A 26804-nucleotide genomic window follows, 5' to 3' on the forward strand; every position below is an offset into this window, starting at 1 on the left:
TATTATTAGACTGGATATACAAAAACATTTCATACAGAAAAATAATTCATAAAAATTTACAAAAAATATTCACAAATATAAAACAAATGTAATTGTATCCAAGATACTAGAACAGATAAAAAGACATGAAAAAACAAGATAAGTAATAGGGAAAAATAATGGTAATTGTCATGGTAATAATTTATTTAATTCAAAAAATCACTATAAAAGGTGAAAACCAACAATGAGCTACTTTTCAAACTGAAATTTAGGACTATGGCAAAAAGGGACAAGTTTTCTTCATTCTTCCTGCTGGCAACAGGCTCCCAATTCTCTCTGTTTAACCGTATTTTTGATATCTTTTAGTAAGTAGTAGTTCTACACTTGAAGACATAGTCATGTCTTCATGGACTATGCTAAACCAGATTAGTCTTCCACTTCTCATAATTCATATGATGGTCTGAATAAAACTTAATATAAGTTTACAGTATTTTAAAAATTCTAACATGCTTCCCTCCTATGAATCTCTACAGTCCACTATTCGTTAGTACTTCTCTTGTGGTACTTTCATATTCTCCTCTTACAGCTACTTTTGTGTGTCTTATTTGTTGCACTAGATTGTGAGTTCCCTAAGGTCAGATCTATGTCATACTCATCTTTACCTATCCTGAAATGTCTAGCAGAATACACTGCACATAGTTAATACCATCTTGTTCTATTAGGTGTGCAATAAGGTTATAAACATTTCAAATCAGGCATACCACCCTCTGCTTTTTTGTAATTCCTATGGTACATAGTTTAGGTTTAGGTATAATTATATCTAAGGTATCCTTGCTGATTTCTACTTACTGAAGCATCTTTAAGAAATATGTTCTATAAGACATGATATCTGACAGTGCTAGAGACAGAAATTTTGATACATATTGGTAAAAGAACATAAAGTAGTACCTAACTTTAGAGTCATAAAAAAATAGAGGATTTACATATTTAGAAATTCATGAACTGGATTAAGAATTCTAAGGAAAAGCAAAGAAAATAAGTAGTAAAGAAAATAAATTTTGTGAAAGTAGGTTTCTAATAAGCTTAAGTAAAATTATAGAAAGAATTGGAAAGTCACAGAAATTCTTTCACTGGAGGGTTTATAAATTGTGCCTATGAAGATTTAGCCACAAAAATGATTAGAGGCAAGGGGAATGTATAAAATGACTTACTGTATGAACATAAAGTGTGTGAATAAATAATGTGAATACAAAAATATATGGCAAAACTAAAAACAGAACCCAACTTTATCAGTGGCTGCCCCCCTTTACTACCTAAACAAACACACAAGACAACTAGATTCTACTGTGCTTACATGTGCCTTTCATGCATGTCATTGTTGAAGAACATAACTCAATGACTCGAACAGCAAAAGTTCCTGGTTCCTCTCCTGGCACTGTCAAAATGGAAATCTAAAAAGTGGAAACAAAATATTAGACATAGCTGGTAGATTTCATTTTCATTCTTCTATCATTACAGTGTAGTTAACTTTCAAATTGAGTGTCTTTTTTCAAACTCCATTAATGTTTGAAAAGATTTAGCTGATACGTATTTAACTTAGAACAGAATTTGAAACATGTAACATGAGCATGTGTCAGAACATCAAATTTCTGCATTATTTACATACTTATAAATCATATATATATTGCATTCATATAATTCATAGACAATATTTCAAATATTTTTTATTTCAAATATTTTTAATATTTAATTCCTCACTTATTTTCAAAGGGTTCAATTATGACTTATTATTTCTGAATTATATACACCGGTATTTGAAAAAGATATTAAATTAATTTTGATTATTCATAATGGCTAAAAGCGGATACAAAGTACTACAATTTGTGGTCATCAAGACAGTGTGGTACTGGCACAAAAACAGACACATAGATCAGTGGAACAGAATAGAGAATCCAGAAGTGGACCCTGAACTTTATGGGCAACTAATATTCGATAAAGGAGGAAAGACTATCCATTGGAAGAAAGACAGTCTCTTCAATAAATGGTGCTGGGAAAATTGGACATCCACATGCAGAAGAATGAAACTAGACCACTCTCACCATACACAAAGATAAACTCAAAATGGATGAAAGATCTAAATGTGAGACAAGATTCCATCAAAATCCTAGAGAAGAACACAGGCAACACCCTTTTTGAACTCGGCCATAGTAACTTCTTGCAAGATACATCCACAAAGGCAAAAGAAACAAAAGCAAAAATGAACTATTGGGACTTCATCAAGATAAGAAGCTTTTGCACAGCAAAGGATACAGTCAACAAAACTCAAAGACAACCTACAGAATGGGAGAAGATATTTGCAAATGACATATCAGATAAAGGGCTAGTTTCCAAGATCTATAAAGAACTTATTAAACTCAACACCAAAGAAACAAACAATCCAATCATGAAATGGGCAAAAGACATGAACAGAAATCTCACAGAGGAAGACATAGACATGGCCAACATGCACATGAGAAAATGCTCTGCATCACTTGCCATCAGGGAAATACAAATCAAAACTACAATGAGATACCACCTCACACCAGTGAGAATGGGGAAAATTAACAAGGCAGGAAACAACAAATGTTGGAGAGGATGCGGAGAAAAGGGAACCCTCTTACACTGTTGGTGGGAATGTGAACTGGTGCAGCCACTCTGGAAAACTGTGTGGAGGTTCCTCAAACAGTTAAAAATATACCTGCCCTACGACCCAGCAATTGCACTGTTGGGGATTTACCCCAAAGATACAAATGCAATGAAACTCCGGGACACCTGCACCCCGATGTTTCTAGCAGCAATGGCCACTATAGCCAAACTGTCGAAGGAGCCTCGGTGTCCAACGAAAGATGAATGGATAAAGAAGATGTGGTTTATGTATACAATGGAATATTACTCAGCTATTAGAAATGACAAATACCCACCATTTGCTTCAACGTGGATGGAACTGGAGGGTACTATGCTGAGTGAAGTAAGTCAGTCGGAGAAGGACAAACATTATATGTTCTCATTCATTTGGGGAATATAAATAATAGTGAAAGGGAAAATAAGGGAAGGGAGAAGAAATGTGTGGGAAATATCAGAAAGGGAGACAGAACGTAAAGACTGCTAACTCTGGGAAACGAACTAGGGGTGGTAGAAGGGGAGGAGGGCGGGGGGTGGGAGTGAATGGGTGACGGGCACTGGGTGTTATTCTGTATGTTAGTAAATTGAACACCAATAATAAAAAAAAAAAAAAAAAACAAAGTACTACAATTTAAAAATGTCACAAGTCTCAAAGATATTGAAATAAGCAAAGCAATAAGTCAACATATAACAAAGTATAGCTGAACATATACCAAAATATTTGAAAATGAATGTCTTCAAATTAATTCCAGGATTCCATTAATAAAATTAGAAACCCAGAGTATACAGTAAAATGGAAAATTATTATTATTTTTTTTGGAAAATTATTTTTAAGTAATGTTTATTGATATGCAGTATACTGATATACTATAGGCACTGCTAATATATTACATGCCTTTATACTTACAACTTTAAATGACCATCGGGTCAATGTTTCTGTATAAAACCAAAAGTTTCAAATGAATTCTTAATTTAATCTTCAATCTGAAGAAACTATATCCTCTCATATATAAAATACTTGCCAAAGCGTAAAGTCCTATTTACAGTTTTATCTGTGAGCACTAAATGCCTAGATTTTGACTGGTGATGTCACATTGAGAGCCCACACAGGAAATGCCTACAAGTTCTCAAAACAGAAATTCTTTTAATAACCCTAATTATTCTACTATTATATTACTCATAAGTGTATTTTTGGGCTTAAGAGGTCTCAAAAACTGTGTTCTTCATATTCCTCTTAACTCCCTTTTGCTACTAGCTGTCCATAATACAAAATGCTGTACTTTAAAGAGAGAAGAGCCACTAAAACATACATCTAATGTTGTACGATAGTCACGATTATGACTAAAAACGTGTATAGCTGGAAAGGTATCTTAGGGACTGCACCAACATTTAAGTTCAGGCATACCATGTTTTATTGCATTTCACATTACTACACTCCGCCAACACTACATTTTTAATTATTTATTTATTTTTACAAATTGAAGGTTTGTGCAAACCTTGCATCGAGCAAGTCTACTGGTTTTTTCCAACAGCATTTTGCTTACTTCATGTCTCTATGTCACATTTTGGTAATTCTCACAGTATTTCTAACTTTTTCATTACTATATTTGTTATGGTGATCTTTGATGTTACTACTGTAATTTTTTAGGGGCTCAATGAACTGTGTCCATATAGAAAAGTAAATTTAATTGATACATGTTTTGTGTGTTCTGACTGTTCCACCAACCAACCATTCCCTAGTCTCTATCCTCTCCTTGGTCCTCCCTATTCTCTGAGACACCATGATATTGAAATTAGGCAAATTAATAACCCTATAATGGACTTTAAGTGTTCAAGTAAAAGGAAGAGTCGCACATGTCTCATTTTAAATCAAAAGCTAGAAATAATCTAGCTTAGTGAGGAAGGCACATTGAAATCTGAGAAAGACCAAAAACTAGGCCTCTTGTGCCAAACAGTTAGCTAAGTTGTAAATGCAGAGGAAAAGTTCTTGAAGGAAATTAAGAAGTGCTACCTTAATGATTATAAGAATGATAAGAAAGGGAAACAGCCATATTGCTGATATGGAGAATGTTTCAGTGGTCTCGATCAAAACAGCTAAAACATTCTCTAAGCCAAAGTCTAATTCAAGTCAAGACCCTAACTCTCTTTAATTCTATGAAGGCTCAGAGAGGTAAGAAAAGTTACAGAAAAGTGAAGCTTTGCCAAGGTTGGTTCATGAGGTTTAAAGAAATAAGTCACCTCCATAACAGAAGTGCAAATACTGATATAGAAGCTGTAGCAAGTTATACAGAAAATGTAGCTAAGTTAATTCATGAAGGTAGCTAGACTAAGGTACAAATTTTCCAGATCAAACAGTCTTCTATTGGAAGAAGATGGCATCTAGGACTTTAATAGCTAGAGAGTAGTCAAGACCTAGCTTTAAAGCTTCAAAATAAAAAAATAAAAAATAATAAAAAAAAAATAAAGCTTCAAAATACAGGCTGACTCTTGTTAAAGGCTAATGTAGCTGGTGACTTTAAGTTGAAGCCAATGCTCATTTACCATTACAATAATCCTAGTGCCTTTAAAGAATTATGTTATATCTACTCTCCCTGTCCTCTGTACATGGAACAACACAGCCTGAATAACACAAGATGGTTCACTGAGTATTTTAAGCCCAGTGTTGAGACCTACTGCTCAGGAAAAAAGATTCCTTTCAAAATACGAATGCTCATTGACAAAGAACCTGGTCACTCGAGAGTTCTGACGAAGATGTAGAAGATTAATGTTCTTTTCATGTCTGCTAACACAATATATTTTCTGCATTTTATGGATCCAGGAATAATTTTGACTTTCAAGTCTTATTATTTAAGAAATACATTTTTTAAAACTATACCTGCCATATACAGTGATTCCTCTGATGGATATGAGCAAAGTAACATGAAAACTTTCTGGAAAGGATTCACCATTCTAGATGCCATTGAGAACATTCATGATTCATAGGAGGAGGTCAAAATATCAACATTAACAGGAGTTTGGAGGAAGTTGATTCCAATCCTCATGAATGACCTAGAGGGGTTCAAGACCAGTGGAGGAAGTAACTGTAGATGTGGTGGAAATAGCAAGAACTGGAAGTGAAGCTTGAAGGAACTAAATGGCTGCAATCTAATGGTAAAACTTTAAAAAGTGAGGAGTTGCTTCTTATGGATGAGCAAAGAAAGTATTTCTTGAGACGGAATCTACTTAAGACAAAGATGCTGTGAAGATATTGGAAATGATCACAAAAGATTTAGATACGATATAAACTTAGTTGATAAAGCAAAACAGATTGTGGTAGGATTGACTCCAATTTTCAAAGAATTTCTACTGTGCGTAAAATGTCACCAAACAGTATTGTATGTTACAGAGAAACCATTCATGAAAGAAGAGTCAAGTGATACAAAAAGGTTATTGTTGTCTTATTTTAAGAAATTGTCACAGCTATCCAAATCTTTGACCACCACCACCCTGATCAACAGATACCAACATCAAGGCAAGATTCTCCACCAACAAATTAGTAAAAGCTCTGATGATGGTTAGAATTGTTTAAATAATAAAATATTTAATTAAGGTAAGTACATTTTTTAGGCATAATGCTGTACTGCACACTTAATAGACTAGAGCATAGTGTAAACATAACTTTTTATGCACTGGGAAACCAAAAAAATCATTTGACTTGCTTTATTGTGACATTTGCTTTACTACAGTAGTCTGGAACTAGACTCACAATATCTCTGAGGTATGCCTGTATTTCTTTTGTTTCCTACAACCATCATGTCTAATCTTTAAGAATTTAAATACAATCAGTAACCCCCTACCACAGTAACTTCTGTGTCCTGAACTCTGAGAAGATATTAAATCTCATAGAGATTAATAAAAGTCATCAAAAGCCAATTTCCTCAATCCTCTAATGCCACTTTCATAAAATTTATCTAGACTTATACCTATTTTTTCCTCCATTTAAGTCTCATTATATATGCTTCAAAAATTTAAAAAGAAGAAAAAAGCCATGTAGGAAACAAAGAAAAGTATACCAAATGTACATTTTAGATTGATCGCTCTGATAGCTCTGCAGAGGATGGATCTGAAGGAGACAAGATGTGGGGCAGAACAAAAAGTTAGAAAGTAGAGATTATAAGTCCTGAAACTAGAGCAGTGAGAATAAGGACTGAGAGGAAAAGTAGATTGTAGCAACTTCTAGAAAGTACAATGAGAGGACCTGGAGGCTCGGGATAACAGAGATGGGAGTAAAAAGTCGTTAGTTGGAAGGACGTCAGCACCATTCATGAAGGTAGGGAGCGCTGGATGAACAGTTTTGAGAGGGAAGATGGTGAATTCAGCTCTGAGTATGTTCAGTTTGAGAGGCCTTTGGGATAGACATCTATCAGGAAGTTTGGCCAACATTGCTGGGAGATATAAAAATGGCTGTCACCAACATTTATGCAGTTAGAACCATGACAGTACATGGAGTTAAGCAGTAAATGTGCACAGAACAAGAGATAATGTGGGCTGAAGTTAGAACCCTGAGGAGCCCCAATATTTAAGAGGAGGGCAGAGCCCACCAAAGAAACAGAGAGGGAATGTCCAGAGAGTTATGAGGAGAATCAGGACAGCACAGTGTCATGGAAGTCAAAACAGGGAATAATCAAATTATAACATTGTGAAATGTACCAGAAAAGACCCAGTAGACAAAAGCCAAAAAATGTCTTCTGGTCCTAACCATCATATAGTTATTAATAAGCTTAGCAAGAAAAATGGTGGTAGTAATGTGAAGGTAGAAGCCAGGCCTAGAAATGAATGAGAGGTAAGGAGCTAGAGGCAGCAAGTACAGATACTATCTTGAAAATGCTGACCAAGAGCAGGTGAGAGATTGGATACAATTAGAGATGGGGGCAAAGTCAAAGGAGTATTTTTTTGTTTGTTTTTGAAACAGAAAATGCTAATACATGTGTATAGGTTGAGGGGAAGGTGGCAGTAGCAAGGGAAAGCCTTAAGACAGAACAGCCATACAGGGTAGGGGTGTGTGTGTGTGTGTGTGTGTGTGTGTGTGTGTGAGAGAGAGAGAGAAGAGCATTTCTGAAAGGGGCTGCTGGCCTTGGACAGGGAGGGGAGCCCCCTCATTAGTCTCTGTACATGTCCATTAGTTGCGGGTGGTGGGGCAGGAGCTCAAGGGCCACTGCGCTTAGTAGGTGGCCTTGCTTTTCTCAAAGAAGCAGGGGGTGAAGTGGAAGAGCTCAGAGGGAGAAGGATGGGTAGAATAGTAAAGATATGGATTAGGTACTGAGGGGAAAGTGACAGGGAGCTATCAGAGGCACCAGGTAGGCACCTACCTGGTGGTAGGTAGGTAGCATTCAGATGAATGAGGTTGGTAACCCTGACTCTGTGGCAGTGCCAGTCTGTCTGGTTGTGTAGTTTTCTCATGTATTCCTCTGTAATCCAGACGTAGATTATAGCCTCATCCAGGGACAGAATTTTCTTCTGTGAGTGCAGTGGAAGAGCATGGCTTCATGGGAATTAAAGGTATTGGAAGGGTAGTTCATAAGATGTTTCATGGTTAAGTTCATTAACCAAGGGGTCCAAAACATGGAAAAGGAAGAGGGCAGAAGGAAGCTGGTAAACTGGGAGGAAAAAGAGAGGACAAGGAATTGTAGGTCTCTTAACAGGTCAATAAACAGAGTGGGTCTGGGTAAAAGACTGGAAGAGCTGAAAGGATAGTGGCAGATTAATGCTACTGTACACCCATAATCTCTTATTCTTCGCAGCTCAGCTTCTACAGAATTGTCTCTATTTTCTCTCTTTTCTGCCTCCCTGTCATTCTTTAACATACTCACAAAGCTTACAGTTTACTGGAAGATAAAGACAAGTTAACTGGCAATTATAGGACACTGTGATGAGCACTACAATCCTGTACAAGCCTCTGTACCAGTCCTTGCTCACACTTGCCCACACATGCTTAACTCTAGCTGCTATTTCTCTCTATATATCTGTATCTTCCAAGCTATGAGGACAGAGATGCTATCATTGTTAACACTGTCTTCAGATCTTAGTACACTGGATGACATGTAGAAGACACTCATTGTTTACTGAATGAATAAAAGTATTTATGCTCATATGCATAGCAAACATTTATTCTATTATCAGAAAGCTTCTAACTTAAGGAATTTGTGGAATCTATTTTTAGCATATAGAAAAGGTCTGACAGTCACACCAAGTAAACTGATTTTATCAGTCATGGCATAATATGATCAGGAGAAGGGGGGCATACTTTTGGAATTTAGGAGTTCAGACTAAGGAAAAAACCATAACATAAAGACATTCCTACAGAATTGGCAGTGAGGAGAAGGAAGAAGGTACTGAAAGGAACAACGATGATGAGGAAAAATTAGAACCAGAAATGTGTGCTGGTACTCATTCACACCAGGCCTAATGGTTACCTTACCACTACTGTGCTAGGGCTGGTAACCATAAAGCCTTTTCCTCCTAGAGTTTTAAATGTATTCTCTGGGGATACTCTTTTTCTTCCCATAACAATATATTTTCAATTTTATAGAACAGCTGTCAAAAACTAGGACTTAGTCCAATTTCCATAGAATAAATCTGTTACATAAGATATAATTATTTGTTCTGCTAGAAGGAAATCTTCGAGAAACCAAGGTTATTGCAAAATTGCCATTATGTATTTTTTAAAAAATGCATTAAATACATTAGCACATATGACTTAATATATTTTATTTCACCAATATTAATTTATACATAGTACCATGTAGATTAAGTTAGCAACATTTATTAAAAAGTACAGGACTAAAATTACCTGTTGATCTGAATCCGTTTTTAGTACAGATCTATCTGTAATCAGAACTGACCTGGAGATCTGCCTGTAATGCACAAAACAGTTAATCTGTGATTCAGATTCCATTTATAGTTATATAAATAATTTTCATATATAGTTATAAACTTACATTTATAGTTATAGAACTACCAGAAGGCATATTTCAAAGATTTAAGTCATGATAAAAGTGTTGCCTCCTCAAATCAAGTTAAGCTCTTCCTTAACCTTTTCTTGGCTCATTGAAGGGAGGATATGTAGGGGCACCTGGACGGCTCAGTCAGTTAAGTTGCCTTTAGCTCAGGTCATAATCCCACATGGGGCTCCCTGCTCAGTGGCGAGTGTGCTTCTCCCCCTCCCCTCGCTTGTGGTCGGTCTCTCTCTCTCTCTCTCTCAGATAAATAAATAAAGTCTTAAAAAAAAAGAAAGAAGGGTATGTGACCTTCAGACAAACCCCAGCTGATACTAATGAGTCAAACTTAGACTGGACTCCCCTACAATCAGACTCAGTGGATATATTGGATACATCTGGTTTGATACATATTTGCATCTAACTTTAAGAACACAGTTATACAGAAGTGTCCATATAATTACACAGGTAAATTTTCCAATGTTTCACCTTCCCTTGGACAGTGGGTGGAGGGGTGCCTTACCGGTATTGTACATGTGAGCATGTGTTCTCAGAAAAGTAACTGTCCTCCACAAGGAAATGCTTAGAGATTATTCTCTGACCAAACTGATCTATGATTGCTTTACATCTACAAAGAAGATAAACATAGCAAAAAAGTTCTCATTAATGATTACACCATTGAAAACTAATCACCTACAATTTTGAATCTAAAACCAATTTCTTGGAAGACAAAATTAAAAACAGCATACAATTTCACATTTTGACATAAAATTGACACTAAATTACAGAATATATCTTCTTGTTGCTATGTTGAAGTCTTTATAAGCATGGAATAGAATTTAAATATTTATTTTCAATGCCATTAATAAGAATAATGGTAGTACAACTATTATAGTATAAGCATAAGCTTTCTAATGTTTTGGAACACAGAAACTTTTCTTTTGTTTAGAAAATGGTTTTTTTCCCCCTTAAAAGATCTAAGAAAATGATTATTTTTGTTAAGTGTTATTTTCTCTTTTGTTTAAGAACAGCTATCTGGTCACACATGTGATAATGTTTTAAACAAAAAAAGAGGGATAAAGCTTCTCTTAATACGTTTCTACTTCAAAGGATGAACACAAAAAGATTTCTTTCAAGTGCTATTTCTAAATAAGGAAAACACTTATGCACGGACATTATCAGGTCTCTGTCATATGGTATGTGTTGGGATAATGAATCATATAGAATCCTCCATTGACCTTCTTTCAATGTGTCTAGATACAAGGATGAAAATTAGAATCCATCTCCTTACAGTGCCAAAGTTATAAATGTACTTTATAGGGCTCATTATCCAAACTAATGGACTAAGGGCAACATCCTTGAAATGGACTTACCAGTACTGACAAAGCCAGTATGCAATATTTCAGGAATGACATGCAAATGCCTGCATGTTTGTCATATCTTTTTATTATGAAAATATCACAATTTACTTTTGTCACAGCTTCTCCTTTTGGGATCAGAACTATTTTATTAGAAATACATTTGTATGTTATTCAAAAAATGTGAGCAAATAATTTCAAACTTATAGCGTATTTTAAATACACTTATATAAATTAAAATATGCTACATCACTCTAAAAATAAGCCAAATAAGAGATGGTTACCAGGCATAAAGGCTTAAAAATAAAATGATGAACACCCAAGACCAACAGTGAGAAGAATTGAATGTGTATTTCCTAAGGGCAGATTATGATATGTTGATATTCTTGAATAAATTACATGCCACTGCTGTCAAGACAGACTGTGATATCTCATGATGTTAGATATACATATATTTTAACCAATTAACTACATATTAATATATGTTATATTACACTATTATTTATGTGATTTTTTCCCATCTCACCTCCAGTTCCTTTCTCTTCCCCAGTTGTTTCTATGCATATGTCCTCACATTTCATTAAACTAGAGCTTTTGCCTTTTAAAATACTTAGCTAAATAGATATAAGGTATTTATACCTAGATATAGTATTTTCCGAAATAATTATTTAAAAACTGAAAACTTACTTACTCAGTATCTTGTTTTAATACATTCACATATATTTTAAAATACAAAGTACTCTAGGCAATGCAGAAATCTGCTGATCCATCATTAAACTGAACCCTATTTGTCCCGGAACACTGACAAGCCTTTTTCTTACCTTTAAGTCAGAAACTATAGAAGTCAAGAGGGAATAATCTGGGCAGAAAAAAAAGGGTGTTATAATCTATATCTTGAAGGGGATTTGGGATATTCAGATTTATCATTTATCAAAACTCAAGCTACTGAGCACTTAAGATTTGGGCACTTTACTGTATGTAAATTTTACATCAAAAGAAAAGACTATAAATAAATATTAAACTCTTATTAGTGAAAGGTATGCCAAAGTGTTTAGGGGAAATTGTACTGATATCTGGAATTTATCATGAAATCCTTAAAAAAGGTGAATGGATGGATAGAGGAATGAATATTTGGGTAGATACATGATTAAACAAGTAATAAGATATTAATTATAGAATCTAGGTTGTAGATATATAAATATTCATCCTGAAATTCTCTCAAAATTGGAGTAGATTTAAAACTTTTCATCGTAAAATGTTGGAATAAAATTGGTGGGGGTGAGGGAGTGGTGGTAGTATACATCCTGGACTCTAGTCTAAGTCTTTGCAAAGGACTCCCATTTAAATAAATCACACCATTCAACTAGCCCTCAAGCTAGTGGACAACTCCTTGTTTTACAGGCTTCTAAACACTAACAGGGATGCTTTGGTGGTAGCTACACCTGATGACAGGTAGAAATTGGGTTCAGAAGTTATTGATATTAGAAAGAACTACTGGTACCACTCAAAAAGGAAGTATGGGTGCATGGGGATTAGGGAGTTCAATTATGCAAGGTCAATATACTAATAAATGTGCCTATTTCTTTTTCATCTAGAAATGAAACAGTGATGAAACAGTGATTCTCAGAGAAAGAGGAAGAGGGAGCAAATCAGAATCACACCTGGGGGACTTTTTCAAATTTTAAGTACCCCTGGAGATTCTGATAAACTCCCAAGTCCCAGGGAAGAATCACTGTCGAGCATGCCACTGCTATTGTTGTAGTTTTAGTCTGTGCTAGGTAGAGAAAAGTCAAGAGCTATTGCTACCAAAAAAAAAAAGGTGATTTCTGCAAAAATTGATGTGATGATCACATATGCCCAATCTGGTAGATGATGGTAATACAACTCATCTGATAGTCTCACTCAGATGTACTAAGGCTCTAGATCTGAGCAAGGCTGTTCAAACCAAAGCATGTTTAAGTAAGGAGTAAAGATTTGTTTTCCCCTAAGATATTTGCCTTACTGTCATATATTAGGCCTAATTAGGAGAACAATGAAGAAAAGCAGATTGATTTGGGACCTAAACTTAGACTTCGTATTATAAAGATTAATATAAAAAATTTGATGGCATTTAAATAATGGAAAACAGCAAAATGAAAGAGTACTGCCAGAGACATTAAAACACCCTTCCACATAAACCTGAGAAAGCCATTAAATATTAACAGCATTCTGGATTTGAGGGCCTTGCTAAGCCTCATAAATATTAAACTGAGAAGGAACATGATAGAGTTCTCAATTATACAGACACAAGGACCAGGCTGATCATAAGACTCACTGAGGCCAGACAGAACATTTCTAGAGCTGAGTTTTCTAAATCAACAAATCACAACAGTTATTCAATTCTTGGTTCAGTGACAAAGCAAAATGATAAGGAAGAAAACACTCAGCAAGATGTAAACTTTATCTGGAATTCAACCCAGAAGAGAACTATAACATTATAACAGGTATCTAATCTTTATGATCTTCAGAATATCCCAACTAATTGTATGATAAGAAATGCAGAAATCACATGAAATAATAAAAATAAAAAACACATTAAGAAAGTTAGAAGATCCCCAATCATTGAAGGAAACAAAATAATTCTATTCATTATGCCCTTCCATGCTTTCTAAAACACATTATTTCAAATGTTACCCCTTCAATAAAACCATTCCAAAATGCTTATCATTCATTTTTCTTGGGTAAAAATCCACTCCAGTAGTTTGGAATACCATTAACAGATAGATAACCCCAAATCTATGGTTCTCTGTTCTGACCAATCCCAAGCTCTGTATTCATATTTTTAACTGTGTCTTATCTATTCCTTTCTGGACAGACTCCAAACCCTTCTTAAACATAGCATACCCCAAACTGAGTTCATCATGACTCCTCACCTATTTCCCTTCTTGGAGTATCTATCTCATGTAATGACATGCCCAGCAGTTAGTTTCCCTAGCTTAGAAACTTTCTTTCTGTATCTCATCTACTCATTTTTGATCCCCCTTTATAAAGATCTCTTAAAGCTAGCTTCTTCTCTTCATCTCTACTGCCTTATACTTGTGTTTAATAAGATAATGGACTGCTAGCAAGTCAGTAGCTCATTTGTCTAAAGGTAAATTATGGCATAAATTATGTGCCAAGCACTGTTTATGTATACAATGGAATATTACTCAGCCATTAGAAACGACAAATACCCACCATTTGCTTCGACATGGATGGAACTGGAGGGTATTATGCTGAGTGAAATAAGTCAATCGGAGAAGGACAAACATTATATGGTCTCATTCATTTGGGGAATATAAAAAATAGTGAAAGGGAATAAAGGGGAAAGGAGAAAAAATGAGTGGGAAATATCAAAAAGGGAGACAGAACATGAAAGATTCCTACCTCTGGGAAACGAACTAGGGAAGGTGGGTGGGGGTGACTGGGTGATGGGCACTGAGGTGGACACTTGACGGGATGAGCACTGGGTGTTATTCTATATGTTGCAAATTGAACACCAATAAAAAATAAATTTAAATAAAAAAACTGTTTTAAGATTTAAGAATAAAAATATCCTTAAGGAGCTCCCAATGTAATGAAGATTTAGACACAGGCAATTATAAGACAATGCTCAAGTCCAGGGATAAGAAATAAGGACAGGACATCATGAGATTACTAAAGGAAGATATCTAAGTTTAGGAGGCAAAGGTGGAATATCAGGGAATACTCCTCAGAGAAAAGTGTTAACATTACCTGCTTTTAAAGGATGAAAACTAGCTAAGCAAGCAAATAAGAACATTTCAGGCAGAAGGGCAGCATTTGAAGGAGTACATAGGCAAATAAGAAAGTACAGGAAACCACATACAGTTTAGTGTTAAATAACAATAAAATGGAATCAGGGAGGGAAGAGAGATGAGCTTAGAGAGGCAGGCAGAGGCCAGATCCTATAGCCTCACATGTCATATAAAAGGGTCTTACAACTTTATTCAGAAGTGATATAAAGACACTGAAGCTTTTTACACAGGGAGGGGCAGAGCTACATCTGCAGAGTGAAAGATTTCAATGTGTAATTATCTCATTCACTTATTTTTTCTTTAATGTCCCCCAGTGGACTCTGAGCTCCATACGAACAAAGACCATGATTGTCTTGTTCTTGGCTATATTCTTAGTGTCTGGGACACAAAAACAACTAATACTTGTTGCATGGATGGCTGAATGGATGGAAAGACAATGGAAGTATTCTGTGCATGTAAACAGTGTGAAGACAAAACCAAAGATTCACAACCTTTGATTTAGGAGGTAAAAGAATCTCTTATCATCAAAGTACTTCTTCTAAAATCAGTGCCAGAATTAATAACTTAAAGTAGCAAATCTAATCTTGTTATATATCCACTTAAAACCACCACTGATTACAGTCCAAACTCCTTAGCTTGGGCACAGATGGATCTTCAGGATATATCTCCTCCATGGGATTCCAAAATATCCAATTACATTAATTGCAACTAGCTAACATGTATTGAGCTGCTACTTAGTGTAACAAATGGTTCTACCTGCTTTATCTGTTAATAATCATAATAACCAAATGAGGTACTTACTGTCATGTCCCACTTTATACAGAAACTGGAGCACAGGGAGGTTAAATAACTTTTAAAGTCCATTCATTTACTAAGTGGGGAAGCCAGGATATAGGTCCAAGTCTATTTGACTTAAGAGACTACACTGTTTACTGCCCTCTTTGTACACAAAGACAAGGTCCATGTTTTATTCATCTCATTACTCCTGTAGCAACTAGCATGGAGGTTGGGGGTTGTGCAGGTTAAATGTATAGAATATTATCACTGCTATTTTGCAAATGAGACATGCTAAAATCAGAAATGCAGCAATTTTCCTATAATGACCAATGGTAGTAAGAGCAGTCATCTCATACTTGCTCTAACATACCATTCATTACTAACTTTCAAGGATCTGGAAAAGGTATGATTTTTCTGACATCAGAGAAAAGATATCTCCAAGATATCTCCAAGATTTCTGACATCAGAGAAAAGATATCTCCAAGAAACAGTCACAGCAGGAATTCTAGTAAGTGAGATAGCTAAAAGTACAAAAGAACACTAGTTGAAGTAATTAGATTCAGACTACTGGTTATAGACATATCTGGTCCAAGATCATTCACACTCTACCCCTGTATCAAATACTATACTGGTAAATGGCCAAATTTACCTTATAGGAGTTTTCCAGTCAGCACGGCTGCAAAGAAAAAGAAAGCTGCTCAACAAGAGCAGTATTTCCAGAAACAGTTAATAGAGGGGTTCAGTATTAGAATTTAGTGACAGGGTATAGAAAAGAACTGCTGATAACCTATGTCCTATGAAAATTGAAAAGCAGAGTCAATGGATAATATAGCAAAGAAAGCACAGTCAATGAGGCTCTCAGGAAAAGCAAACTAAGTAAAAATGAAAAATAAGATCTATCTGAAAATAAGGTTAATATTCTATATTTCTTTGTTCAAAGTTTGTACAATACTTTGATGTGTAATCACCACACTGAATTCAATGTTATGATCATTTATGCTTCTACAACTTTCCTCAATGGATGATGAAAAGAAAGCACCAAAGACTATCATCAGTTTTTTTTTTTTTTCTATCATCAGTTTTTTAAGATTCATTCATTCATTTAACACATAGCTACTGAGTATAATGCGTGATAGGAACCTGCTTTGTTTCTGGACGTATAGTAGTGAGTTCTTGTCTTTTCTTACATGAAACTAACAATCATACAAGGGGACCTGGCTCATGGGGCCTAGCAGAGCATTCTGATATAGTTTGTAGAATCAGAAAATAAACATAGACCTTAGAACTCAAGCATGAGTAGTTCTTAATTACATCAAAGGGGATGCCGAGTATTCCACACAGAAAAACAGGGAAAGAGAGGCAATCTAAGACCATAAGGAGACAAATGCAAATCTTTGCTGATGTATTAATATTCTAATTACACATAGAATAAACAATTAGTTAAGTCAACCTGGATTCCTTAAAAAGAAATATATGCTGGATATATTGCTGGATACATGCTGGATAAATATAAGTTCAAGATTTTTCCCTCAACAAATTTTCCCTCACTTTATATTCGAGTCCTGATAACTCCTATTGATGTAGGAAACAAAGGCAAAAGAAATGTCACTTAAATTTAAATCTTTGCAGCTTGCAGCCCACTGATAGGTACCTGAAACATTCAGAGGATGACATTCTTCAAGGAACTCGGGGCTGCCTTAGCACCTTATGCTAAAAAGTAACCTTATCTTGGCAGCAGTTGGCCCCTCAAGGTCCTGAAAACCTTGATTCCAGATTCTTTGGAGACTTGCACTGTTCCTAACCCCCACTAATTAAAAAGTATACAATTAGCTTTCCTTACAAACACAGTATAGCTCTTTCTGCCCACAGGTCCTGTCTCATAAATAGGGAAGCGGTTAAGGTATATGCAGGAGAGATAGGAGACCCCTGACACCCTCTGAAACTATTCCTGGCAGGTGGAGATGCTGAGACAGAGCTAAACAAAAGATAAGGGAACAAACCAAGAGGACACAAGAATCTCAAAATAATAAAAATAAAAAACAAGCTTCCCAGTCAGTTCTCAATAAAAGACTGCCGCTGAAATCCCTCAAAGGCAACACATTAGGGTCCCTTTCCCACTCTAGAGAGCTAAAAAGCTCTCTATTTTCTTTCTGTTCTCACCTTCACTTAATAAACTTTCACTTCACTTCACCCTTTTGGGTTCATGAGATTCATTCTTTGACTCTGTGAGATAAGAACCCTGCAATCCTACAAAACTATTACTGGTAGTTCTCTTAAGTATTTGATTTTGAATATGAAAGTAGTATTTGGGAGAGATAAATTAGCCTGAGTTCAACTTTAATCAATGCTACTTTTAGATATTTATTTATTTTTTTTAAAAGATTTTGTTTATTTATTCATGAGAGACACAGACAGAGAGAGAGGCAGAGACACAGGCAGAGGGAGAAGCAGGCTCCATGCAGGGAGCCCGACGCAGATCTCAATCCTGGGTCTCCAGGATCTGGCCCTGGGCTGAAGGCGGCACTAAACCACTGAGCCACCGGGGCTGCCCTACCTTTAGATATTTAGAGAGACTATCTGACTTGACAGAATAGGATTTTTATTATAAAGGTAAAAATTATAAATTTGGTGATTATTAGTGAAGGTATGAATTTACAATTTTTAAGTATTGGTGGTCTCAAACAAAACTTTTAAAAGATCACTTAAGCAATACACTATCGTGAGAATACCGTAGATACCATGAATACTATGAATGTGGGTCAAATTTAAAAATTGTTCCACTATTAAGGAAGTAAATAATTATGGCTTGGAATAAATGTTCAAGTAAAAGAATCACAAGCAGAATCCAAAATGGCTGTATCTTAAGCAACCAAAATGGACAATAAAAAATATTCATTGGAAAACTGGAAGTCTAATAAAATAATAATACAATAGTCTCAATAGACATTTTGCTATTTCATTTATATCTATAGAAGTTTTTTTTTTTTTTTAATTTCTCACTGGGACTGAGGATTACCTAGTATGTAAGAATGGTCTACATTTAAGCTTATACAACATGTTAGGATAATTTACTTATAACTGTCAAGGAAAATCTAAGTACTTTCTAAGTACTTTTATTAACACAATCAAAGCACATTACATAAGGAAGGCAACTCAATGATTATTGGAGAGTCCATCTAACTCATCTTACAGATCTTTATGGCCCAGAGAAAAGTGACTCACTCACTGTCATTCACAGCAGTGATGGAGTTCCAGGTCTTCCCTCATTCAAGGGCTACTGGACCCTGCATGCCTTAGGAGTTATTGGACAGTAATTATTATGTTTGAGGTCTTTCCATGAAGACATAAAAGTAAATGTTAAATAAGTAGCGGTATGTCTGCTATTTAAAATTCAGGAAAGGAGCTTGACTGAGACATAGCAGAAGGAACCTAGGCTTCTCTCTTCCCTCAAACACAACTAGTTAACTATCAAATCATTCTGAATATACAAGAAACTGACCTGAGGACTGGCAGAATAAACTCCACAACAAAAGGGAGAGAAGAGGCCACATCCGGGAAGGTAGGAAGCAGAGATGTGGTTTGGGGAGAAAGGGATCATGCATCACAGGTGCAGTGGAGGGGAGGGAGCCCTGGTTGCACAGAAAGGTGAGAGAGAGGGGAGCACACAGAGAAGTTCACAAGGAGAATACTTCCCCAAAGCCACTGGTTGGGAAAATGAGAGGGGATGATTTTTGTGAGTTTTTACAACCAGCTGGGCTCAAAGACTGCAGTTTCAGAGGACTTTGGGATTTCCTGAGATAGAGCCCTGAGGGCATCACCCTATACCTGGAGAGATGGCAGGCAAACAGCCTGAGAACAGAGAGCTCATCTGAGAATCACCTAAGGCCCAAGAGGGAGAGACTGTTCTCTCTTCTTTGAGCACATGTGTTGAGAGGTGGCATTCACAGAGACACCTCTCCTCCTCTCTGGAGAAAAAAGAGCCAGCAGTTGCCGTTACCCCCCCCCCCCCAGCATAGGCAGAGACACCTCCTGAGAGCTTCTTGCCCCCAACTGGCTCTTTAGCCTACTTGCTCCAAATCCCATTCCTCTGCATTCTATGCAACTGCCCTTCTCAGTCAAACCTGCATGTCTTCCAGCAGCGAGACTCTCCTCCAGAAAACCAGAACAGGCTCCTGTCATAGCACTTCCCTAAAGTTTGGAATTTTAAAAGTCTGCACGCTTAATGTCCACAATAGCCAAAATACGGAAAGAATCCAGATGTCCACCAACAGACAAATGGATAAAGAACAGGTGGTGGGGATCCCTGGGTGGCGCAGCGGTTTGGCGCCTGCCTTTGGCCCAGGGCGCGATCCTGGAGACCCGGGATCGAATCCCACATCGGGCTCCCGGTGCATGGAGCCTGCTTCTCCCTCTGCCTGTGTCTCTGCCTCTCTCTCTCAATCTGTGACTATCATAAAAAAAAAAAAAAAAAAAAAAAAGAACAGGTGGTGGTATATACAATAGAATATTGCTCAGCCATCAAAAATAATGAAATTTCACCATTTCCAGCAACATGGATGGAACTAGAAGGTATTATGCTAAGTGAAATAAGTCAGCCAGAGAAAGACAAATATATGATTTCATTCATACGTGGGATTTCAGAAACAAAACAAATCAAAATATGGGAAGGGAAGGAAAAATAAAATAAGACAAAAATCAGAGAGGGAGACAAACCTTAAGAGACTCGACAACAGGAAACAAACTGAGGGTTGTTGGAGGGGAGGTGGGTTGGGATGGGGTAACTGGGTGATGGGCATTAAGGAGCCCACTTGATACAATGAAAACTGGGTATTATATGCAAATGATGAATCACTAAACTCTACCTCTGAAACTAATACTACATGTTAATTAATTGATTTTAAATATAAATAAAATAAAAGTCTGTATGCTTGCTGGAAGAGAGTCCAAAGTGCACTGTACTGCTCCAGGCAGACAAGCAACACAGAGAAAGTATGATAATGGTGATCTGAAAAATTTTAAACTCGTGAGGAGGGGAGATTATTTACTCTTCTGGAAGTGGTTCCCTGAGAGTGGTAAGCACTGAGACTCCTCTCTGGGGATAAAGGAGCTAGTGGCACCATTTCCCTTCCCAGCCTCTCAGTATAAGCAAGTTTTAGTAAACAGCACAGTGCCAATACTGGCTGACTAACCTGTTTATACCAAGTCCCAACCTCCTGCACTCTGCTAGTACCATTTTCTCAGGTAAGTGTGCCTAAGTCCCAGCAAAGAAGGCCTCTTCCCCATAAGACCAGCAGAAAATCTTACAAATACCACATTTCCCAAACAGAGTTCTGCAAGGCTTCAGTTCTAGCAGATGTAGCATCAGGTCTAATTTAACAAGCAGAACAGAGCACACCTAGTTAAAACTCGCCATATTCAGCCTAAGGACCAAACAATCCCCACTGCAGGCAAGGAGAGCCTCTGCAGATGACTGGCCTGAAGGATAGGGCAGCCAAAGCACAGCAGCTAAGTGAAACCCAGCACATGCCAGAAATACTCCCTCAAGCACCAGGTCCAGGACACTATATGACCTCTTCTTCATAAAGCCTTTACTCTTAGGAATAGGACACATAATAGGCTTTTCAAACACAAACAAGAAGACAGAGACTTAGATAAAATGCCAAGATAGAGTAATTCATCCCAAATGAAACAACAAGAAAAGATCATGGCCAGAGACTTATTTGAAATACATAAATATGCCTGCATGGGGGGCAGCTGAGGTGGCTCAGCAATTTAGTGCCGCCTTCAGCCCGGGTGTGGTCCTGGAGATCAGCGATCGAGTCCCACGTCAGGCTCCCTGCATGGAATGGAGATGGAGCCTGCTTCTCCCTCTGCCTATGTCTGTATCTCTCTCTCTCCTTCTCTCTCATGAATAAATAAATAAAATATTTTTAAAAAATATAGAGACTTCATGGAGGCCCTTACCACACAGATAAAAGCTAATTACCTGGAATAAAAATGCAATAACTAAGATTTTAATCAGACAGGATATAATGACCAGAAGGATGAAGCAGCACAGAAACAAATAAGTGATATGGAAGACAGAACAATGGAAAATCATGAAACTAAACCAAAGAGAGAAAAAAGAATTATGGATCATGAGACCAGACTTAGGGAACTCAGTGGATTCATCAAACATAAATACACTTATAGCATTGGAGTCCCAGAAGAAGAGTGAACATAAGGTTTATTTGAGGAAATAATAGATGAAAACTTCCCTAATCCAGGGAAGGAAAGCGATATCCAGATCCAGGAGACAGAGAGAACTCCTATCAAAACCAATAAAAGTAAGCCAACACCAAAATATATTATAAATTTGCAAAATATGGTGATAAAGAAAAAAATCCTAAAAGCAGCAGGACAAAAGGTCTCTAACATACAAAGGAAGAAGACCCATAAGGCTAGCTGTAGATCTCTCCACAGAAACGTGACAAGCCAGAAGGGAGGGACATGATAAATTAAAAGTGTGGAATAGGAAAAATCTGCAGCCAAGAATGCTCTATCCAGCAAGGCTATCATTCAGAATGGAAAGAGAGAGAGTTTCCCACTCAAACAAAAACTAAAGGAATTCGTGACCACTAACCCAGCCCTGCAAGAATATTAAAGGGAGCTCTTTGAATGGGGAGGAAAGACCAGAAATGACAAAGACTAAAAAAGAACAGAGAAAGTCTCCAGAAAGAATGACAAAACAAATAATAAAATGGCACTAAATTCATACCTACCAATAGTTACTCTGAATGTAAATGGACTAAATGCACCAATCTAAAGATACAGCGTGTCAGAATGGATTAACAACTAAGATGCATCTATATGCTGCCATAAGAGACTCATTTTAGACATAAAGACGTCTGCAGATTGACAGTGAAGGGATGGAGAAACATTTCTCATGCATAATGGAAGTCAAAAGAAAGCTAGAGTAGCAATACTGATATCAGACAAATGAGATTTTAATACAAAGACTTTAAAAGATTAAACAACTATAAATATTTATACCTCCAACTAGAGAGCACCCAAATATATAAAACAACTAATAACAAACATAAAGGAACTTACTGATAATAATACAACAATAGTAGGGACTTTAATACTCCACTTACAGGAATGGGTGGATCTAAGCAGAAAATCAACAAGGGAACAGTGGCTTTGAAAGACACACTGGACCAGATGGACTTAACAAATATATTCAGAACATTTTATCCTAAAGCAGTAGAATACACATTCATTTTGAGTACATATGAGACATTCTCCACAACAGATCACTGGGTCAAATTAAGACTCAACAAATAAAAAAAAATTGAAATCATACCATGCATGTTTTCAGATCATAACGCTATGAAACTTGAAGAAAACCATAAGGACAAAATATGTAATGACCACAGAAACATGGAGTTTAAAGGACATGCTACTAAAGAATGAATGGGTCAAACAGGAAATCAAAGAAGAAATAAAAAAATACATGGAAACAAATGAAAACACAGGGATCTAACACCTTTGGGATGCAGCAAAAGCAGTCACAAGAAGGATATACCAATACAGACCTACCTCAAGAAGCAAGAAAAATTTCAAATAACCTAACCTCACGCCTAATGGACCTAGAAAAAGAACAAATGACGCCTAAAGCCATCAGAAGATGAGAAATACTAAAGACTAGAGCAGAAATAAATGATATAGAAAAAACAACAGAAAAACGCAACCAGGAGCTAGTTCTTTGAAAAAATTTTTAAAAATTGGTAACTCCCACCCAGACTTATCACAGACAAAAGAGAAAGCTCTCTAATAAATAACAAATGAGAGAGGAAAAACAGCAACTGACACCAAAGAAATACAAATTATAAGAGAATAGTATGAAAAACTATATGCCCACAAATTGGACAGCCTGGAAGAAACAAATTCCTAGAAACATATAAACTACCAAAACTGAAAAAAAAAAAAAGATCATGTCCAATAACCGGCACAGAAATTGAGTCAGTAATCAAAAATCTCCAAAAAACAAAAGTCCAGGGCCAGGGGGCTTCCCAGAGGAATTCTAACAAACACTTAAAAAAGAGTTACTATCTACTCTTCTCAAACCATTATATAAAACAGAAATTGAAGGAGAACTTCCAAATTCAGTTTATGAGGCCAGCATTACCCTGATTCCAAAACCAAACTAAGACTCCACTAATAAAGAAAACTATAGGCTGATATCCCTGATGAACATAGATTAAAAAAAAATTCTCAACAAAATACTAGCAAATTGAATCCAACAGTATGTTAAAAGAATCATTCACTAAGATCAAGTGGGATTTATTCCTGTGCTGCAAGGGTCATTCAATATTTGCTAATCAATCAACATGATATACCATATTAATAAAATAAAGGGTAAGAATCCTTTTGATAGATACAGAAAAAGCATTTGACAAAGTACAACATGATAAAAACCCTCAGCAAAACTAAGGACAGAGGGAACAAACTTCAACATAATAAAGGCCATATATGAAAAACCCACAGCTATTATCTTCTTCAAAGGGGGAGAAATAGAGCTTTTCCTCTATGGTCAGGGATAATATGGGGATGTCCAGGGGAATCCCTGGGTGGCTCAGCGGTTTAGCGCCTGCCTTCGGTCCAGGGTGTGATCCTGGTGACCTGGGATGGAGTCCCGCATCAGGCTCCCTGCATAGAGCCTGCTTCTCCCTCTGCCTGTGTCTCTGCCTCTCTCTCTCTCTCTCTCTCTCTCTGCATCTCTCATGAATAAATAAATAAAATCTTAAAAAAAAAAAGATGGGGATGTCCACTCTCACTACTGTTATGTTACTCAACATACTATTGGAAATCCTAGTCTCAGCAGACAGCAAAAAGGAATAAGAGGCATCCAAATCAGCAAGGAGGAAGCCAAACTTGGACTAACTGCAGATGACATGATACTGTATATAGAAAACCCTAAAGACTCCACTAAAAAATTGCTAGAACTGATACATGATTTCAGTAAAGTCACAGGATAGAAAAACAACATACAGAAATCTGTTGCATTTCTATACACCAATAATGAAGCACCAGAAAGAGAAATTAAAGAATCTATCCTATTTATAATATTACCAAAACCCATAAGATATCTAGGAATAAACATAACCAAAGAGGTAAAACATCTATGCAACATTTATGAAAGCAACTGAAGATGACACCAAAAAAATGGAAAAACCTTCCATATTCATGGAGTGGAAGAACAAATATTGTTAAAATATAACCAAAACAATCAAAATACCAACAGCAATTTACATAGAATTACAACAAAGAATCCTCAGATTTGTAGGAAACACAAAAGACTCCAAATAGCCAAAGCAATCTTGAAAAAGAAAAGTAAAGCTGGAGCGGCACCTGGGTGGCTCAGTGGCTGAACATTTGCCTTTGCCTCAGGTCCTGGGATGGAGTTCCACGTGAGGCTCCCGGTGGGAAGCCTGCCTCTCCTTCTGCCTATGTCTCTGCCTCTCTTTCTCTGTGTATCTCATGAAGAAGTAAATAAAATCTTTTTTTTAAAAAAAAGCTGGAGCATCAGAAATGGTCTTCAAGTTATATTACAAAGCTGCAGTCATCAAGACAGCATGGAAATGGCATAGACACATAAATCAGTAAAACATAATAAAAAATCCAGAAATAAACCCACAACTATATGGTTAACTAATATTTGGCAAAGCAGGATAGAATATCCAATGGAAGAAAGACAGTATCTTTAACAAATTGTACTGGGGAAACTGGATAGCAGTATGCAGAAGTCTCAAACTGGACTGCTGTCTTACAACATACAGAAAAATAAATTCAAAACGGATTAAAGACCTAACTGTGAGATGGGAAACCATTAAAATCCTAGAGGAGAACGGAGGAAGTAACTTACTTGACGTTGGCTGTAGCAACTTCTTACTAGATAGGTCTCCTGAGGCAAGGGAAACAAAAGCAAAAATAAACTACTGAGACTTCCTCAAAATAAAAAAGCTTCTGCACAGCAAAGAAGATGATCAACAAAACCAAAAGGCAAATTTCAGAGTGGGAGAAAGTATTTGCAAATAACATATCTGATGAAGGATTAGTATCCAAAATATTTAAAGAACTTATCAAACTCAACCCCCAAGAAACAAATAATCCTGTTAAAAAATGAGAAGACATGAGTAGACATTTTTCCAAAGAAGACACACAGATGGTCAAGACACACATAAAAAGATGCTCAACATCACTCATCATCAGCAAAATGCAAACCAAAACTACAATGAGATATCACCCTATACCTGTCAGAATGAGTAAAATTAACAACATAGGAAACAAGAGCTGTTGGTGAGGATGAAGAAAAAGGGCAAACCTCTTACACTGTTGGTGGGAATGCAAACTGGTGCAGCCACCCTGCAAAACAGTATGGAGGTTCCTCACAAAGTTAAAAATAGAACTACCCTACAACCCAGCAATTACACTACTATTTTTTTTTTGCCCAAAGCAAAGAAATATACTGATTCAAAGGGATACATGCACCCCAATGTTTAAAGCAGCATCATCAATAATAGTGAATTAATGGAAAAAGCCCAAATGTCCATGGATCAATGAATGGATAAAGGTGTGTATATACGCGTACTCATCCATCAAAAAGAATGAAATCTTGTTGTTTATGATGACATGGACAGAGCTAGAGACTATTAAGATAAGTGAAATAAGTCAGTCAGATAAAGATAAACACCATATGATTTCATTCACATGTGGAATTAAAGAAACAAAGCAAATGAACATAGGCAGGAATAAAAGAGAGGCAAACCCAGAATCAGGCCAACTACAGAGAACAAACGGATAGTTACTAGAAGGGAAGTGGGATGGGTTAAACCGGTGATGGCTATTAAGGAGGGCACTTGTGATGAATACCAGGTACTGTATGTGATGAAATCACTAAATTCTATACCTGAAACTAATATTTCACTTTGTTAACTAGACAGAATTTAAATAAAAATTTGGGGAAAACAAAACAAAACAAAACAAAAACATTTATACCTTAATGAAAATAACAAAAACCAAACAAAAATAACTAAGAATCATATTTGACTCCAGTAGATCCAGAACAATCGTCTTGATAAGGGCCTAGGATGAATTAAGATCTAAAGCTCCACCCTATCTTAGAACACTGGCTAAATCCTGAACTTCACAGATCAGTGTTTCTTAGTGTTATCTATGGGCCACCTACATTAGATTCATTTGGCGTGTTCCTCAAAACT

The 26804-nt window shown here is 36.5% G+C and overlaps 1 protein-coding gene across 3 annotated transcripts in view; it reads right to left on the reverse strand.

Annotated features, from left to right (window-relative positions):
• CHM (CHM Rab escort protein) overlaps nt 1-26804 on the reverse strand; it is a 244222-nt gene that overhangs the window by 50089 nt on the left and 167329 nt on the right. For all 3 annotated transcript variants that reach the window (XM_035711636.1, XM_035711637.1, XM_025431816.2), the window contains 3 exons: nt 10138-10242; nt 9470-9533; nt 1334-1430 (listed from right to left, as the gene is read on the reverse strand). In XM_035711636.1, coding sequence (XP_035567529.1) covers nt 1334-1430; nt 9470-9533; nt 10138-10242 — 266 coding nt within the window. The remainder of the gene's footprint in view (nt 1-1333; nt 1431-9469; nt 9534-10137; nt 10243-26804) is intronic.

This window comes from Canis lupus, chromosome X (assembly GCF_003254725.2).
Source record: "Canis lupus dingo isolate Sandy chromosome X, ASM325472v2, whole genome shotgun sequence".
In the NCBI taxonomy this organism is placed as follows: domain Eukaryota; kingdom Metazoa; phylum Chordata; class Mammalia; order Carnivora; family Canidae; genus Canis; species Canis lupus.